General features: G+C 45.3%; 1 protein-coding gene across 1 annotated transcript in view; it reads right to left on the reverse strand.

Moving 5' to 3' along the window:
• TOP2B (DNA topoisomerase II beta) overlaps window positions 1–16,310 on the reverse strand; it is a 507,457-nt gene that overhangs the window by 37,209 nt on the left and 453,938 nt on the right. The window contains 1 exon segment of the mRNA XM_030205679.1: window positions 11,964–12,455. Within this exon segment, the coding sequence (XP_030061539.1) occupies window positions 11,964–12,455 (492 nt within the window).

Consider the following 16,310-nt stretch of genomic DNA (forward strand, 5'->3'; position numbering starts at 1 on the left):
CAGAAAGACCTAAGGAGGCGAAGTCTACGCGCTCAACATCCAGGCTGTGAGAGCCAGAGACTGGAGGTTGGGATGCAGAAGCGCCACTGCGTTCTGAGTGATGTGGGTTGGAAAACACTCCAATCTCCATGGTTCTTCGGAGGACAACTCCAGAAGAAGAGGGAACAAATCTGATACGGCCAAAAGGGCGCAATCAGAATCATGGTTACATAAGTACATAAGTAGTGCCATACTGGGAAAGACCAAAGGTCCATCTAGCCCAGCATCCTGTCACCGATAGTGGCCAATCCAGGTCAAGGGCACCTGGCATGCTCCCCAAACGTAAAAACATTCCAGACAAGTTATACCTAAAAATGCGGAATTTTTCCAAGTCCATTTAATAGCGGTCTATGGACTTGTCCTTTAGGAATCTATCTAACCCCTTTTTAAACTCCGTCAAGCTAACCGCCCGTACCACGTTCTCCGGCAACGAATTCCAGAGTCTAATTACACGTTGGGTGAAGAAAAATTTTCTCCGATTCGTTTTAAATTTACCACACTGTAGCTTCAACTCATGCCCTCTAGTCCTAGTATTTTTGGATAGCATGAACAGTCGCTTCACATCCACCCGATCCATTCCACTCATTATTTTATACACTTCTATCATATCTCCCCTCAGCCGTCTCTTCTCCAAGCTGAAAAGCCCTAGCCTTCTCAGCCTCTCTTCATAGGAAAGTTGTCCCATCCCCACTATCATTTTCGTCGCCCTTCGCTGTACCTTTTCCAATTCTACTATATCTTTTTTGAGATACGGAGACCAGTACTGAACACAATACTCCAGGTGCGGTCGCACCATGGAGCGATACAACGGCATTATAACATCCGCACACCTGGACTCCATACCCTTCCTAATAACACCCAACATTCTATTCGCTTTCCTAGCCGCAGCAGCACACTGAGCAGAAGGTTTCAGCGTATCATCGACGACGACACCCAGATCCCTTTCTTGATCCGTAACTCCTAACGTGGAACCTTGCAAGACGTAGCTATAATTCGGGTTCCTCTTACCCACATGCATCACTTTGCACTTGTCAACATTGAACTTCATCTGCCACTTGCACGCCCATTCTCCCAGTCTCGCAAGGTCCTCCTGTAATCGTTCACATTCCTCCTGCGACTTGACGACCCTGAATAATTTTGTGTCATCGGCGAATTTAATTACCTCACTAGTTATTCCCATCTCTAGGTCATTTATAAATACATTAAAAAGCAACGGACCCAGCACAGACCCCTGCGGGACCCCACTAACTACCCTCCTCCACTGAGAATACTGGCCACGCAATCCTACTCTCTGCTTCCTATCTTTCAACCAGTTCTTAATCCATAATAATACCCTACCTCCGATTCCATGACTCTGCAATTTCTTCAGGAGTCTTTCGTGCGGCACTTTGTCAAACGCCTTCTGAAAATCCAGATATACAATATCAACCGGCTCCCCATTGTCCACATGTTTGCTTACCCCCTCAAAAAAATGCATTAGATTGGTGAGGCAAGACTTCCCTTCACTAAATCCGTGCTGACTTTGTCTCATCAGTCCATGTTTTTGTATATGCTCTGCAATTTTATTCTTAATAATAGCCTCCACCATCTTGCCCGGCACCGACGTCAGACTCACCGGTCTATAATTTCCCGGATCTCCTCTGGAACCCTTCTTAAAAATCGGAGTAACATTGGCTACCCTCCAGTCTTCCAGTACTACACTCGATTTTAGGGACAGATTGCATATTTCTAACAGTAGCTCCGCAAGTTCATTTTTTAGTTCTATTAATACTCTGGGATGAATACCATCAGGTCCCGGTGATTTACTACTCTTCAGCTTGCTGAACTGACCCATTACATCCTCCAAGGTTACAGAGAATTTGTTTAGTTTCTCCGACTCCCCCGCTTCAAATATTCTTTCCGGCACCGGTGTCCCCCCCCAAATCCTCCTCGGTGAAGACCGAAGCAAAGAATTCATTTAATTTCTCCGCTACAGCTTTGTCCTCCTTGATCGCCCCTCTAACACCATTTTCGTCCAGCGGCCCAACCGACTCTTTGGCCGGTTTCCTGCTTTTAATGTATCTAAAAAAATTTTTACTATGTATTTTTGCTTCCAACGCTAATTTCTTCTCAAAGTCCTTTTTTGCCCTCCTTATCTCCGCTTTGCATTTGGCTTGGCATTCCTTATGATCTATCCTGTTACTTTCAGTTGGTTCTCTTCTCCACTTTCTGAAGGATTGTTTTTTGGCTCTAATGATTTCCTTTATCTTACTGTTTAGCCACGCCGGCTGACGTTTAGTCTTTTTTCCCTTTTTTCTAATACGTGGAATATATTTGTCCTGAACCTCCAGGATGGTGTTTTTAAACAGCATCCACGCCTGATGCAAGTTTTTTACTCTGCGAGCTGCTCCTTTCAGTCTTTTTTTCACCATTTTTCTCATTTTGTCGTAATCACCTTTTCTATAGTTAAACGCTAGCGTACTTGATTTCCTAGTTTCACTTCCTTCAATGCCAATATCAAAACCGATCATATTATGATCACTGTTATCAAGCGGCCCTCGTATCGTTACCCCCCTGCACTAGATCATGAGCACCACTAAGGACTAAGTCTAGTATTTTTCCTTCTCTTGTCGGCTCCTGAACTAGCTGTTCCATGAAGCTGTCCTTGATTTCATCAAGAAATCTTATGTCCCTTGCGTGTACAGATGTTACATTAACCCAGTCTATATGCGGGTAATTGAAATCCCCCATTATTATTGTGTTGCCCAGTTTGTTTGCGTCCCTGATTTCCTTTAACATTTCCGCATCCGTCTGTTCGTCCTGGCCAGGTGGACGGTAGTACACTCCTATCACTATCCTTTTCCCCTTTGCACATGGAATTTCAATCCACAGTGATTCCAAGGAGTGTTTTGTTTCCTGCAGAATTTTCAATCTATTTGATTCAAGGCTCTCGTTAATATACAATGCTACCCCTCCACCAATCCGATTCACCCTATCACTACGATATAATTTGTACCCCGGTATGACAGTGTCCCACTGGTTATCCTCCTTCCACCAGGTCTCAGAGATGCCTATTATATCTAATTTTTCATTTAGTGCAATATATTCTAACTCCCCCATCTTATTTCTTAGGCTCCTGGCATTCGCATATAGACATTTCAAACTATGTTTGTTGTTCCTAAGTACATCATGCTTAGTACTTGACAGTATTAATTGGCAATCTTTTGTTTGATTTTTATTGTTATTTAAAGATACCCGATCTACTACAATCTCTTTTGCAACCTCACTATCAGGAAACTCTATCTTCCCTGTTATGGTGATATCTTTGAAAGATACCTTATCCCGAACCATGCTCTTTTGAGCGACTGTCGGCCTTCCCCCCATTTCTAGTTTAAAAGCTGCTCTATCTCCTTCTTAAACGCCGATGCCAGCAGCCTGGTCCCACTCTGGTTAAGATGGAGCCCATCCTTTCGGAATAGGCTCCCCCTTCCCCAGAATGTTGCCCAGTTCCTAACAAATCTAAAGCCCTCCTCCCTGCATCATCGTCTCATCCACGCATTGAGACTCTGGAGCGGTCTTGCTGCAGTTTCAGCAAAGTGTTCCCCACCAGAGATATGGGAGTATATGCATAAAGAAGGCCCTTCCCCCAATGAAGGAGAATGGCATCTGACGCTAGTCTGTCGTGGGCCTGAAGTCTGGAACAGAACTGAGGGACCTTGTGATCGATCTGAGTGGCAAAAAGATCCACTGAGGAGGTGCCCAACTCTCGGAAGATCTTGCGTACCATGCCCGAGTTGAGCGACCACTTGTGAGGTTGCAGAAATCTGCTCAACCTGTTGGCCAGACTGTTCTTTACGCCTGCCAGATACGTGGCTTGGAGAAACATGTCGTGACGGCGAGCCCAAAGCCACACCTGGACGGCTTCACGACACAGGGGGCGAGATCCGGTGCCCCCCCTTGTTGATGTAGTAACATGGCAACCTGGTTGTCTGTCTGAATATGAATAATTTGATTTGACAGCCGATCTCTGAAAGCCTTTAGCGCATTCCAGATTGCTCGCAACTCCAGGAGATTGATCTGAAGACCTGATTCCTGGAGGGACCAAGCTCCCTGAGTGTGGAGCCCATCTACATGAGCTCCCCACCCCAGGAGAGATGCATCCGTGGTCAGCACTTTTGGAGGCTGAGGAATTTGGAAGGGATGTCCCAAGGTCAAATTGGATTGAATTGAGAAGGGAATTGTGAAATGCGGTGGACAGATGGACCACATCCTCTAGATTCCCCCGCAGCTTGATACTACTGGGAAGCTAGGGTCCATTGAGCTGATCTCATGTGAAGGCGTGCCATGGGCGTCACACGAACTGTGGAGGCCATGTGTCCCAGAAGTCTCAACATCTGCCGAGCTGTGATCTGCTCAGACGCTCTGGCCCAGGAAACCAGGGACAAAAGATTGTCCGCCCTCACCTCAGAAAGATAGGCCCGAGCTGTCTGAGAGTCCAGCAGAGCTCCTATGAATTTCAGTTGTTGAGCTGGAAGGAGATGGGACTTTGGGTAATTTACAACAAACAAGTAGCTCCAGGAGTTTGAGAGTCATCTGCATGGACTGTAGAGCTCCTGCCTCGGAGGTGTTCTTCACAAGCCAATCGTCGAGATAGGGGAACACATGCACTCCCAGTCTGCGTAGCGATGCTGCAACAACTGCCAGGCATTTTGTAAAGACCCTGGGCGCAGACGCGAGACCAAAGGGTAGCACACAATACTGAAAGTGCTGTGTTCCCAGACGGAATCGAAGATACTGCTTGTGAGCTGGAAGTATCAGGATGTGTGTATAAGCATCCTTTTAAGCCGAGAGAGCATAGCCAATCATTTTTCTGAATCATGGGAAGAAGGGTGCCCAGGGAAACCATCCTGAACTTTTCTCGGACCAGATATTTGTTCAGGGCCCTTAGGTCTAAGATGGGACGCATCCCCCCTGTTTTCTTTTGCACAAGGAAGTACCTGGAATAGAATCCCAGCCCTTCTTGCCTGGTGGTACGGGTTCAACCGCATTGGCGCTGAGAAGGGTGGAGAGTTCCTCTGCAAGTACCTGCCTGTGCTGGAAGCTGAAGGACTAAGCTCCCGGTGGGCAATTTGGAGGTCTGGAGATGAAATTGAGGGAGTACCCTAACCAGACTATTTGAAGAACCCACCAGCCGGAAGTTATGAGAGGCCACTTTAGTGAAAACATTTTAACCTCCCTCCGACCGGTAGATCGTCCGGCATGGACACTTTGATAGCGGCTATGCTCAGCTGGAGCCAGTCAAAAGCCCGTCCCTTGCTTTTCCTGGGGAGCTGCAGGGGCCTGTCTGGGCGCACGCTGTTGACGCGAATGAGCGCACTGGGGTTGAGCCTGAGAAGGCTGTCGGGAAGGTGGATTGTACCTACGCTTATTGTAAGCATAGGGAGCATTCCTCCTTCCCCTGAAAAAATGTCTACCTGTTGAGGTAGATGCTGAAGGCGCCCGGTGGGAGTTTGTCGAGGGCGGTTGCCCGCTGGTGAAGCTGCTCTACCACCTGCTCGACCTTCTCGCCAAAAATATTATCCCCTGGCAGGGAACATCCGCAAGCCGTAGCTGGGTCCGATTGTCCAGGTCAGAGGCACGCAGCCATGAGAGTCTGCGCATCACTATACCTTGAGCAATGGATCTGGTTGCAACATCAAAAGAGTCGTAAGCACCCCTGGACAGGAATTTACGACATGCCTTCAGCTGCCTGACCACCTCCTGAAAAGGCCTGGCGTGCTCCAGAGGGAGCTTATCCACCAAGTCCGCCAGTTGCTTAACATTGTTCCGCATGTGAATGCTCGTGTAGAGCTGGTAGGACTGAATTTTGGACACGAGCATAGAGGACTGGTAGGCCTTCCTCCCAAAAGAGTCTAAAGTCCTAGCTTCTCGCCCCGGGGGCGCCGAGGCAAAATCTCTAGTACTTCTGGCTCTCTTGAGAGCGGAATCCACAACCGCAGAGTCGTGAGGTAACTGCGACCTCATCAACTCAGGTTCTCCATGGATCCGATACTGGGACTCCGCTTTCTTGGGGATGGTGGGATTAGATAACGGTTTCATCCAGCAATGTCTCCTTAAGGACATTATGCAGAGGAACAGTGGATGACTCCTTAGGTGGCAAAAGATAGTCAATGACCTTGAGCATCTCAGTCCTGGGCTCATCCTCAGTTACCACAAGGAAAGGAATGCCCACAGACATTTCCTGGACAAATGATAAGGAGAGACTCTCCGGCAGAGAAAGCTTCCTCTCAGGTGAAGGAGTAGGGTCAGAAGGAAGACCACAAGACTCCTCGGAAGAGAAATATCTGGGGTCTTCCCCTTCATCCCAGGAGGCATCCTCCTCGGTATCGGACAAGAGTTCCTGAACTACAGTCCGAAACCGGGCCCGTCTCGACGCCAAGGAACCATGTCCCCTATGGCGATGATGAGAAGTCGACTCCCATGCCAGAAGATGAAGCTCCCTCCGACATCGACGGGGAGTCGACCTGGGTGGCAGCCGAAGCCGATGCCGCAAGCGGTACCAGCGTCAGGGACCTCACCACAGGCTCAGAGCCAGCAGCCGCTTCCATCGACGGTACCGGAACAGACTGATGCAGCAGCCCTTCCAAAAGACCTGGAAGAATGGCTCGAATGCTCTTCTCCAGAGTCGCTGTCGAGGAAGGCTGTGGGGCCGGTACCGGAGTCGAAGTCAGAATCTGTGAAGGCCTGGGAGGTGGTACCGGGCTGTCCGAAGAACGACGCACCGACACCTCTTATATGGAGGGTGAAACCTCCTCCCGGCGTCAATGCTTTCTGGGTGCCGAATCCTTCAATGCCCCAGAGCTCCCGGTACCGTGTCTCAAAGGAGACCAGTGCCGATGCTTCTTCACCTTTGCTCGAAGCACGTCACCGGTACTCCTCGGTACCAATGAGGAGAACGTGGAATCCACACGCCTCCTCGGGGTCGGGTCCAACATTGGTCGGTCCTGGTGGCCCTGCACAGCAGGAGCCTTCGAGATAGGTGGAGACCCACTTGACAGCTCACTACTCCCAGCTAAAGGTGAAGTTCGGACAGCCATTACCTGCGCTCCTGATGTCGATGCCATCCCTGGTGCAGACATCGACGCCTCCGACCTCGGTACCGCTGTCGACGCTGAGGAATCAGTCGGAACTCCGAAAACACGGTCCCAAAGAGCTCTTCTCGATGCCTGTGTCCGCTTTTTCAAGCTCAGACACAACTTGCAAGCGTCTGGGCGATGGTCGGGCCCAAGGCACTGGATGCACCAGGAGTGCGGGTCAGTGCGCGAGATTGACTGCTGGCACCAAGCACACTTCTTGAAGCCGCTGGGAGGCTTCAATGACATCAGCGGAAAAATCGTGGCGGCGAAATCAAATGGCTCGATTGTGCCAAGTAAGGGCACAAAAAAAAAAAAAGAGTACCGCGGATGTGCGGCCCAAGAAGGTCGCAACGGAAATGAAAGGAAACTTACCAAGGGACAAAAACTAGGAAAAAGAGGGTTTCCTTTTTTTTTTTTTCTTTTTTTTAACTGGAAAAAGAAACAACAACAAAAAAGGCAACGTGAAACAAAAAGAAAGCAATAAGCAACACGCGAAAGGCGCCTAAGTTTTTCCTGGGACCTGAGGGAGAGATTCCGACACGCAGACACTCTCCACCGTGGAAAAGAAAAAACTGAGGCAGGAACGGACGTGCGCGGGCGGGAAGATGGCCGCGCATGCGTGGTGCATCTGTCCCGCGCTCTACTGGCTGTCAAAGTTTTTGAAGATTTTGCTGGAAAACCTCCGTTCCTGGGGCCGCCGTGGACGCCAATCCACGTGAGAACAGCAGCCTGCTTGTCCTCGGAGAAGACAATGAGGCATATTTTCAAAGCACTTTGGGAGGCTAAGTTCCATAGGTTTCTATGGAACTTTGGAAGGCTAAGTGCTTTGAAAATATGCCTCAATGTATCCTGAATTACAGCTCTGTCAAACAAAGCTTCATTCCTAGCCTGAAAATCAATCTTACAATGTTTTACAAAGGAATGCTGTGACAACTAAGTTGCCACTCTAAAAATGTCCTCCGGATTGACCACCTGTGCCCATGTGGAGTAGGTGTGAAATCCCAATGGTACAGCCTTCCACTGAAGTATATTAGCCATCACAGTGGCCACCTTAACCTATTATCCTATAGAGGACTATAAAGCTATGTCTTTTCTGTGTGAGTTCTGAAACAAGAGGAAGAGTCTGACTTTTGGAAGGAGTTTGTCACTGTCAGGTATCACAAGATCACCCTGCGAAAATCTAATTTTTGGAGCTTTCAGGAAGACTCCGTTAAACCTCTGTCATAAAAGTTCGGAGAGACACCATTGGACTTGTCTGAAATGATGGAACTGTATGAAGAGGGACTGATTTCTCCGCAAAGTATAAGTACAGATCCATGCAGGAAAAAGCCAGCAACTTGGAAACCCAGCAAGTTGAACAAATGGTGATAAGGAAAATTGCCTTTAATGTGAGATCCTTCAGAAAGGCTCATTTCAAAGGCTTAAATGGTGAACCCACTAGGGCACTGAGAACCAGACTGAGGTCCGCTGTGGCAAGACAGCCAAAGAGGGGAGCTGAATATACTTCATGTACCTCAAGAATTGTACAAAGGGTGAGTCGCAAGAGATCAGATCTGCCTCACCTTGGAAACAAGAGAGAGCTGTGAAATGGATCTTCAAAAAAAAGACATCTAGTCTCTACTACAATCCAGACTGCAGAAAGTCTAGGGTGGAGATTAGTTCCGCTCGCCATGGGGAGAGGCTGTACTCTGTGAACCATCTCTCGAAGATGCACCACACTAACACAGGCCAAGGAAATAGAATGCCTCCTTGCTTTCAGCATTTTGGCAATCACCGAGGAAAGGTAGCCCTTATTTTTTGGGGACCACCTCTCAAAATCAAAAGGGATTAGGATCCTCCAAGACCTCTGGGCCTTGCTTCAGGCAGCCTCGTCCCCATCAAAGATGGAGTGGGGAACCTACCAGGAGGCAAACCAGGTCTGCATATCAAGGCCGTCGAGACCAGTCCAGGGCTACTACAATCACAAGAAATGGCTGTATGGTCATACTCTGGAGAATACTACTAACAAGGGGTCAGAAAGGAAACATTTAAAGAGGCTCCTGATGTGGCCATGATTGCACAAGAGCTTTGATGCCAGCTGAGGTGAACTCCTTTCTGTGACTGAAGAATAGAGGACATTTTGCATTCCACCATAATGCTATCAGGTCACAGAACAAAGAACCCCAACGATTCACCAGGACCTATAAGACCAAAGGGCTCAGCTATCATTCCCCAGGATCCAAGGTGTTTTGGCTGAGAAAATCCACTTGTGTGTTAGATATCCTTGCAAGTGCACTGCTGAGGGTGCCATGAGGTTACCACTCCACCCAAATGCACAGCCAGCCAGTTTCCATCCCATTTCTGTACTTGGTTCCTTCTTGCCTCTTGATATACTCATTGACATGGCACTGATCAGATTTCACCTGGACCGCTTTGCTGATAAACAAGGGCAGGAAGCGCTGCAGTGCACATGCACTCCTGTTGGCAGGGCCCACCTTGCCAAACACAAGCCTCTGGGGGCTAGACTTAAAGCTCTGGAGGTGAAAACCTTCCAAGCTCGACTGGGATAAGGGCCAATGCTCAAACCCCAAGAGCAAATGGCTAAGGTTTCAAAATCTAGCAGGTTGATGAGGAAAAAAACATTTTAAATCTTGACATGTTTTCCTTCATTTCAGATGATTTTAGGTATCTTATCAACTAACCTCAAGAGGCTCTCAAGTTGCCTGGGACCGAGGGGAAGCTTGTTGCAAGGTGTCACCCTTTCAAAGTCCCTGCACCAGAGAGACTACACAAGAGCAAAATTTTGGTGATATTATAAAGAAAGAAACGACAGGTTTTAGCAGTCTGCTGAATATATGCAGAGGAGGAGAGGGAGGAGTCGAAGATGACCCCAAGATTACGAGCTGATGCGACAGGAAGAATGAGAGTGTTATTATAAAGAAAGAAACGACAGGTTTTAGCAGTCTGCTGAATATATGCAGAGGAGGAGAGGGAGGAGTCGAAGATGACCCCCAAGGTTACGAGCTGATGCGACAGGAAGGATGAGAGTGTTATCCACAGAAATAGAGAATGGAGGAGGAGGAGAGGTTGGTTTAGGGGGAAAATAAGAAGCTCAGTCTTGGTCATGTTTAGTTTCAGATGGCGCTGAGACATCCAGGCAGCAATGTCAGACAGGCAGGCTGATACTTTGGCCTGGATTTTGGCTGAGATTTCTCGTGTGGAGAGGTAGATCTGGGAGTCATCAGCGTAAAGATGATTCTGAAAACCATGGGATGAAATCAGAGTACCAAGGGAAGAAGTATAGATGGAGAAAAGAAGAGGTCCCAGGACAGATCCCTGAGGTACACCAACTGACAGTGGGATAGAAGTAGAGGAGGATCCACTAGAGTATACACTAAAGGTACGCTGGGAGAGATAAGAAGAAAACCAGGAAAGAACAGAGCCCTGAAATCCAAGTGAGGACAGCGTATCAAGGAGTAGGCTGTGATCAACAGTGTCAAAAGCAGCAGATAGATCGAGAAGGATGAGGATAGAATAGAGACTTTTGGATCTGGCCAGGAACAGATCATTGGAGACTTTAGCAAGTGCTGTTTCAGTTGCATGAAGGGGGTGAAAGCCAGATTGAAGTGGATCAAGAATAGCTTGAGATGAAAAAAAGTCAAGGCAACGGCGGTGAACAGCATGTTCAAGTATCTTGGATAGGAAAGGGAGCAGGGAGATGGGGCGATAGTTGGAAGGCCAGGTAGGGATATAGATATACAGGAATTAGAAAAGGTTCAAAGAAGAGCAACCAAAATGATAAAGAAGATGGAACTCCTCCCATATGAGGAAAAGCTAAAGAGGCTAGGGCTCTTCAGCTTGGAAAAAGCGACAGCTGAGGGGGGATATGATTGAGGTCTATAAAATCCTGAGTGGTGTAGAATGGGGTAGAAGTGAATCGATTTTTAACTCTTTCAAAAAGTACAAAGACTAGGGGACACAATAAAATTTCATGGAAATACTTTATAAAATAAAATAGGAGGAAATATTTTTCACTCAAACAATAGTTAAACTCTGGATCTTGGAGCCAGAGGACATGGTAACAGCGGTTAGCATATCTGGGTTTAAACTGTTTCTCAATAAAAAAATATATGGGTTTCAATCTAATCAACCTGGTGTGGGTAAATCAATAATTTCCAACAATTCCACCAGCTTAAATGATATATAACTCAACTAAGTATTGTAGTTGAGTTATATATCATTTAAGCTGGTGGAATTGTTGGAAATTATTGATTTAAACTGTTTCTGCCAGGTACTTGTGACCTGGATTGGCTGAAGTTAGAAGCAGGATACTGGACTAGGTGGTCTTATGTGTACACTACCCATGTACTGTGGTGCTCCAGAAAGCATATATTCTTCCCATGACAGATTTATAAATTCCTCCTTTTTTGTATATATATTTTCTTTGCTCCTTTTCCTTTCTTCAGCAGCTTCCTTGCTTCCTACAGTTCTCTCCTCTCTACAGGACTAGTTCCCCTTCTCAGGGGCAGGCAGTTCAACAGCAGTTTCCTCATTCCAGAAGACCTGTGGCAGGGCACTGCCCCAGACCACAACAGGAGCACTTGTTACTTCTGGTCAGCAGTTTTATCCCCACTTACAAAGCCATTAAAGACTGCTTATCTTGAACAACTTTGCTAGCAACATTCTTGATGGTTACTGTATGTGCACTCTAGTATTTATATTCCTTGGCATCAGAAGGTGGAAATTGTTAACAGACAGTGCTATCAAATATTTACAAGCATAAGACAGACACTGGAAGTAACTCAATAAAATAAAGTGGGCTTAACTCACCTTTGGGTGCTGCAGCCTTCTTTGGCATGCCAAATTCTAAATCTGATTCCACGTTAACAAGATCTGCCTTTTTTGATTTTGGCGGTCTCTTCGGCTTAGGGGCGGTCTCTGAAGACAGGAAGCCAAATTCTAAATCTGAATCTGAGTGTACAGGCTCTGTCTTTTTAGGCTTTGTGGGTTTTTTCGGTTTGGGGGTTGTCTCTGACGACAGAAAGCCAAATTCTGAATCTGAATCTGTGTGCACAGGCTCAGTCATTTTTGGCTTTGTAGGTCTCTTCGATTTGGGAATTGTATCTGAAGAAGGTAAGCCAAATTCTGAATCTGAATCTGTGTGCACAGGCTCAGTCATTTTTGGCTTTGTAGGTCTCTTCGATTTGGGAATTGTATCTGAAGAAGGTAAGCCAAATTCTGAATCTGAATCGGAGTGTACAGGCTCTGTCTTTTTCGACTTTGTTGCTCTCTTCGGCTTGGGTGTGTCTAAAGATAGCTTTGCTGCAAGTCAAGAAAAAAGAAACATTAGTGAGGACGTTATAGACCAGTAGGTATAGTTATTGGAAACTTTTGAGAAATTGACAAATCTTTACAAAAATTAATTTGAAGCATGTACACAAATATATATTTTGATTATTAATTCAACAAAAATATTCAACAATAAGAATCACTGTGGGAAAAAGTATATGAACCATTCTTTCAGTGGCTGATGGCACCTCCTTAAGTAGCAATAGCATCAACTACACATTTCCTGTAACTGTTGATCCATCTCTCATACTACCCTTATTTTGGTCCATTTTTCCACACAAAACTGATTCAACTTTATGACACCTGAGGCTTACATGAAAAGTTAACCAACTCTTGCCACAAATAGGGTCTAGGTCAGGACTGTGACTTGGCCAATACAAATCATGAAATCTCTTCAGCTTTCCTGTAGTAGATTTACATGAATGTTTAATTTATTATGGGCTTTGTAAGACAAATTTTTGGAACAAAGCTTAAAATGGATATGCTAACTCAAAGAGCACAAGGTCTTGTGCAATAGATGATGGATGTTAATACTTTTAAAAGAGACTGTAAGCCTAATAACAGAAAACAACGGTGAGTTTATCTAAATAGGTATGCATTACCTTACTTCCCCCACAGGGGGTTCCAAAGTGGTTTATGTCAAAGAAGCAACTACCTAAGTACAGCATAGTATAACAGATACTAACAGTCCTTAATCCAGGTATAACTGGTGTTGAGGATTAAAAATATTTAGGGCTGTCTCACAGCATTACCCATTTTCTACTCAGTTTCAGAGTTGCTAGTTTAAAAGGGAGAGATTGGCCAGAACAGCTTGACCTACTGAAGCTAGGTCGAGGCAATATGGAATGAGGATAATGTCGCTGCTTTGCGAATGGTAATGAACTATGCAGACTTTAGCAGGGCCACAGTCACTCTAATCTGATTTCACACTAGTTAATAACAGAATTGGATACAAGAAACCAGCCAGTTTGCTAGCATTCGTTTTTGCAAATGGCGTACCAGTCCTACTGGGATCAAACGAGACAAAGAATTCTGTAGACTTTCCAACTGGTTCAATCTTTCAAGGTAGCAAGAGTGTGCACACCTACAGTCTAATATTGTGAAATGCCATCTCACATGAGTTTTTATGTTTTGGGAAGTAAGTGGGAGAAACTACCTTCAGCAAGAATTTAGGGTGGGTTCCAGAGACGCCAAGGGTGGCCCATCTCAATGCTGGAGATTTACCACTGCAATGCTGGAGATACGCCTGCTGTCTCTTTCCCCACTTCTTGGTGGGATTCTATTTTTAATTGGTTTTCCAATTTATTGCCTTCCATACGAGGTTTACTTGCTGGACTCGGTTTTATTGCAGTTTTACTGGTAATTATATGTTGTCTTCCTTGTATATTATCCCTATGTCGTAGAGTTAGCTGTAATATTAGTCAGTCTTTTGTGGTTCATACTACTCCTCCCCAGGTTTCCCCTCTGATCCCTATTCCTCATTCCCATCCCTTTGCTGAATCTGTTGCTTCCCCACTTATCCAAGATTTCACTGCTTAACTTACTTATGTCACACCGTTCCATTTCTGGTGTGCCAAGAGGGAAGATGATAGCCCTCAACCATAATACCTGTACAGTTTGCAATACTGTGCAAGGACCCTGAACTATTCATGACCTTGTACGTACACAATCTGACAGCCTAAGCATGTCAGTACATATAACTCATTGCAGCTGGCTTCACCCAGCTCCCATGGGGATTTGTAGTGACACACATGATACCACCATCTGCTATACAGAAAATGTGTACCAGGGCATGATAGATACATCTGACATTCTTATGTTTCTGCAGCCTGATTAGTTTCCTGCTGATGTAGCAAAAGCACATCCTTTCTATGCTGGGAACGGAATTGCAGTGGGAAGCAAAGAAGCATGTGTTTACACTATTCTAAGATAACCTATGTATATAAGTATGAACTGCACAAGACAACTTTCGGAAAGTACCTGACACAGTCCCTGAGCAGTGCTTTGCAGCCAGTATCTGAGAAAGGACTTTCCCCTCAGCTAACAATATTATTTCATTGTCTTTGCCAGATTATTCTCCTGTACTGTAAGTACCTTACATTTATTGTATTATCTATGATATTCTTTCTGCCATACAATAAAATTACCTATGTTGTATACCTGATATTGTTGGTTATATTTATCCCTGAACACCTCCCTTCTCAGGGTAGCCAGGTAACGGCTACCAGGGGAGCTACCCAGCTCCCAACAAGATTGAAGGCCAAATAACTGAGATTTCTCTCGCAGGCCCCAGTCATGTCTAAAACTAGCTCTGGCAGATCATGCACATTCCAAAAACTGACATATTCCGATCAATAAATAGAAATAAAATTATTTTTTCTACCTTTGCTGTCTGGTCATTTAATTTTCCTCATCATGGTGGTCCCAGTCTCTGATTTCTGCTTTCTTCTGTCTTCTTTTAACTCTCTTACCAGAGCCTCTTGGTCCATCTGGCATTTTTTCTCTCTACATGTCCACGATCCATCTTCCTTCTGTGTCACTATCATTCTGTTTAATATTTCCTAAGTCCCTGCAACTATCCTCCCACCATGTTAAGTATTCCTCTTCTCCGTTTCTGTATTCTTGCCCTATCTAGACAATGGGAAATACTTCTGTAACTTCTTGCTACACTTTCCTGGTCTCCAACTGCATTTCTTAGTACTTTTCTCGCCACATGATTTACAGGATAATCACTAGGCAGTGGCATCTCATTATCAATGCAGCTCTTGTGCTCTTTTCCTTCAGAATTATGTTCAGTTTTCTTGACATCAGCTTTTTATTGGTTGAAAAGGGAACATCCCTAGTAAACACTGCCTCTTTGTTCTTCATAATTTCATCTGGCCAGGATCCCAGTGGAGGTGCTTGTTGCCTGCCCCTAGGAGTTGGGAGTGGCACAGGTATCAGAGAAGCTGGTTGGAAACCAGAGAGGCCAAGATTCAAACCCTACTAGTCATACAGATGCTCCTTGTGACCTTGGGCAAGTCACTTCACTCATGTGCCTCAGGTAGACACCTATCAACATCACCTGAACTTGCATTTGGAAAGGCAAATAACTGAACCTAAACAATACATTTATTGCTATCAGTTGCTTCAATTTGCTTCTTAGGAAAGGCTGTCAACAATAGCCAAAGATAAGATTGTAAGGGCAGAACAATGGTCCTTTTTCAAGTTGGAGAATACCTTCAAATACTCAAAGTAGTACAGGGTATATGTGAAGTACAAATATCACAAAAGCACCAAAACAGACCTTCACATGTAAAAAGAATTCAATTAAAGTAAATCTGGCAGGAAAAGCCTCAGAACACCCAGCTTTTAGCATTAAGACTGTTATGGCGTTGTCATTGGCATAAAATCCTCCAGAAACAAAAAACTGTAACTCATATCTATAGTACTCAGTACTTAAAAGACTTTATCTTATGTAAAGCCACGGAGCATTCAAGTGATTAAAGATAAAGCTAAAACCTGGGTGTTTTGAAGCTTTTCTTTCTAGATTTACTTTAATGGACTTGAGCTCTGTTTGTGAAGGTCTGTTTTATTGCCTTTATTAAGTTCACCATTTCCTTCACCTTATTATTGAAAATGTTTTCTTCAGTTCAAGAAACATTTACTAAACCACCATGGATTTCCTCATGTAGACAGGATGCCCCAAGCCACACCAGCCATCTTGCCCCAATGGCTACTGAAGAAATTTAAGATGAACTTTCAAATGCTTCACAAACCGATCTTTATGCTTCCCATACTCCTCTGCATTGGTTATATGTCCTAGGAAATCTGCATCATAGAAAGCTA

This window comes from Microcaecilia unicolor, chromosome 1 (genome assembly GCF_901765095.1).
Source record: "Microcaecilia unicolor chromosome 1, aMicUni1.1, whole genome shotgun sequence".
NCBI lineage: Eukaryota > Metazoa > Chordata > Amphibia > Gymnophiona > Siphonopidae > Microcaecilia > Microcaecilia unicolor.